Here is a 695-nt window from a genome sequence, read left to right on the forward strand (position 1 = left end):
AGGTTTCCAGGCGGAAGGAAGAGGCCTACTACGGATCCAAAATTTTTAAAAATTCCAGAAACCTACTATGCTTTCACTTGTAGATCTTGGGTATACCACCAAGTCCACTCTGCGATCCTTTGCGGTTCTACGCCGAGCGGGGATCGATGAAAACGCATTGAAATTCGAAAACTCGTACCGCAAAGAGTTAATGGAAGGCCTGGAAGGATCGATGATACTTTTATCTTCTCCGTTGAATCTTCGCTGGGCAATTTCACGGGGCCAGCCACGAGACACGGGCTGAACGGCTTACGGGAAGCCATAAAATCAAATTAAACCGCCTCTGATCCGATGGCTCGTGCTTAAACACCAGCTTCCCTTGACGAACAATTCGCGTCGCGATAATAAATCAGGGCTTACCTCTGAGACTAGGCTTTTTGGAGTCCGGACGTTTTGGCGGCGTTCTGCTCGCGGGCAGTCGCGTCGGGAACGCGAACATTCCGAGGCTGACCAGCACCAGCATGGCGGATATTAGCACCAAACCTGAAACATCGAATTCCATCTCCTTTTTTCTCTCTTTCGCGTTGCTGGGAAGTTTGCTCGGTTGGCGTCAATGGCGTCCGATGGGCGAATTGAAAGGAAAATTTTTGGATGATGGTATTATAGAGGATCGAGTCATCAGATATGCACGGGTGATGAAGTTTCTTGTGATTTAA

The 695-nt window shown here is 48.5% G+C and overlaps 1 protein-coding gene across 3 annotated transcripts in view; it reads right to left on the reverse strand.

Annotated features, from left to right (window-relative positions):
- The window catches only part of LOC128873978 (solute carrier organic anion transporter family member 74D), a 113,690-nt gene that overhangs the window by 18,583 nt on the left and 94,412 nt on the right, over nt 1–695 (reverse strand). For all 3 annotated transcript variants that reach the window (XM_054118100.1, XM_054118099.1, XM_054118101.1), the window contains one exon: nt 400–522. In XM_054118100.1, the coding sequence (XP_053974075.1) occupies nt 400–522 (123 nt within the window). The remainder of the gene's footprint in view (nt 1–399; nt 523–695) is intronic.

Source organism: Hylaeus volcanicus, chromosome 3 (assembly GCF_026283585.1).
Source record: "Hylaeus volcanicus isolate JK05 chromosome 3, UHH_iyHylVolc1.0_haploid, whole genome shotgun sequence".
Classification (NCBI taxonomy): domain Eukaryota; kingdom Metazoa; phylum Arthropoda; class Insecta; order Hymenoptera; family Colletidae; genus Hylaeus; species Hylaeus volcanicus.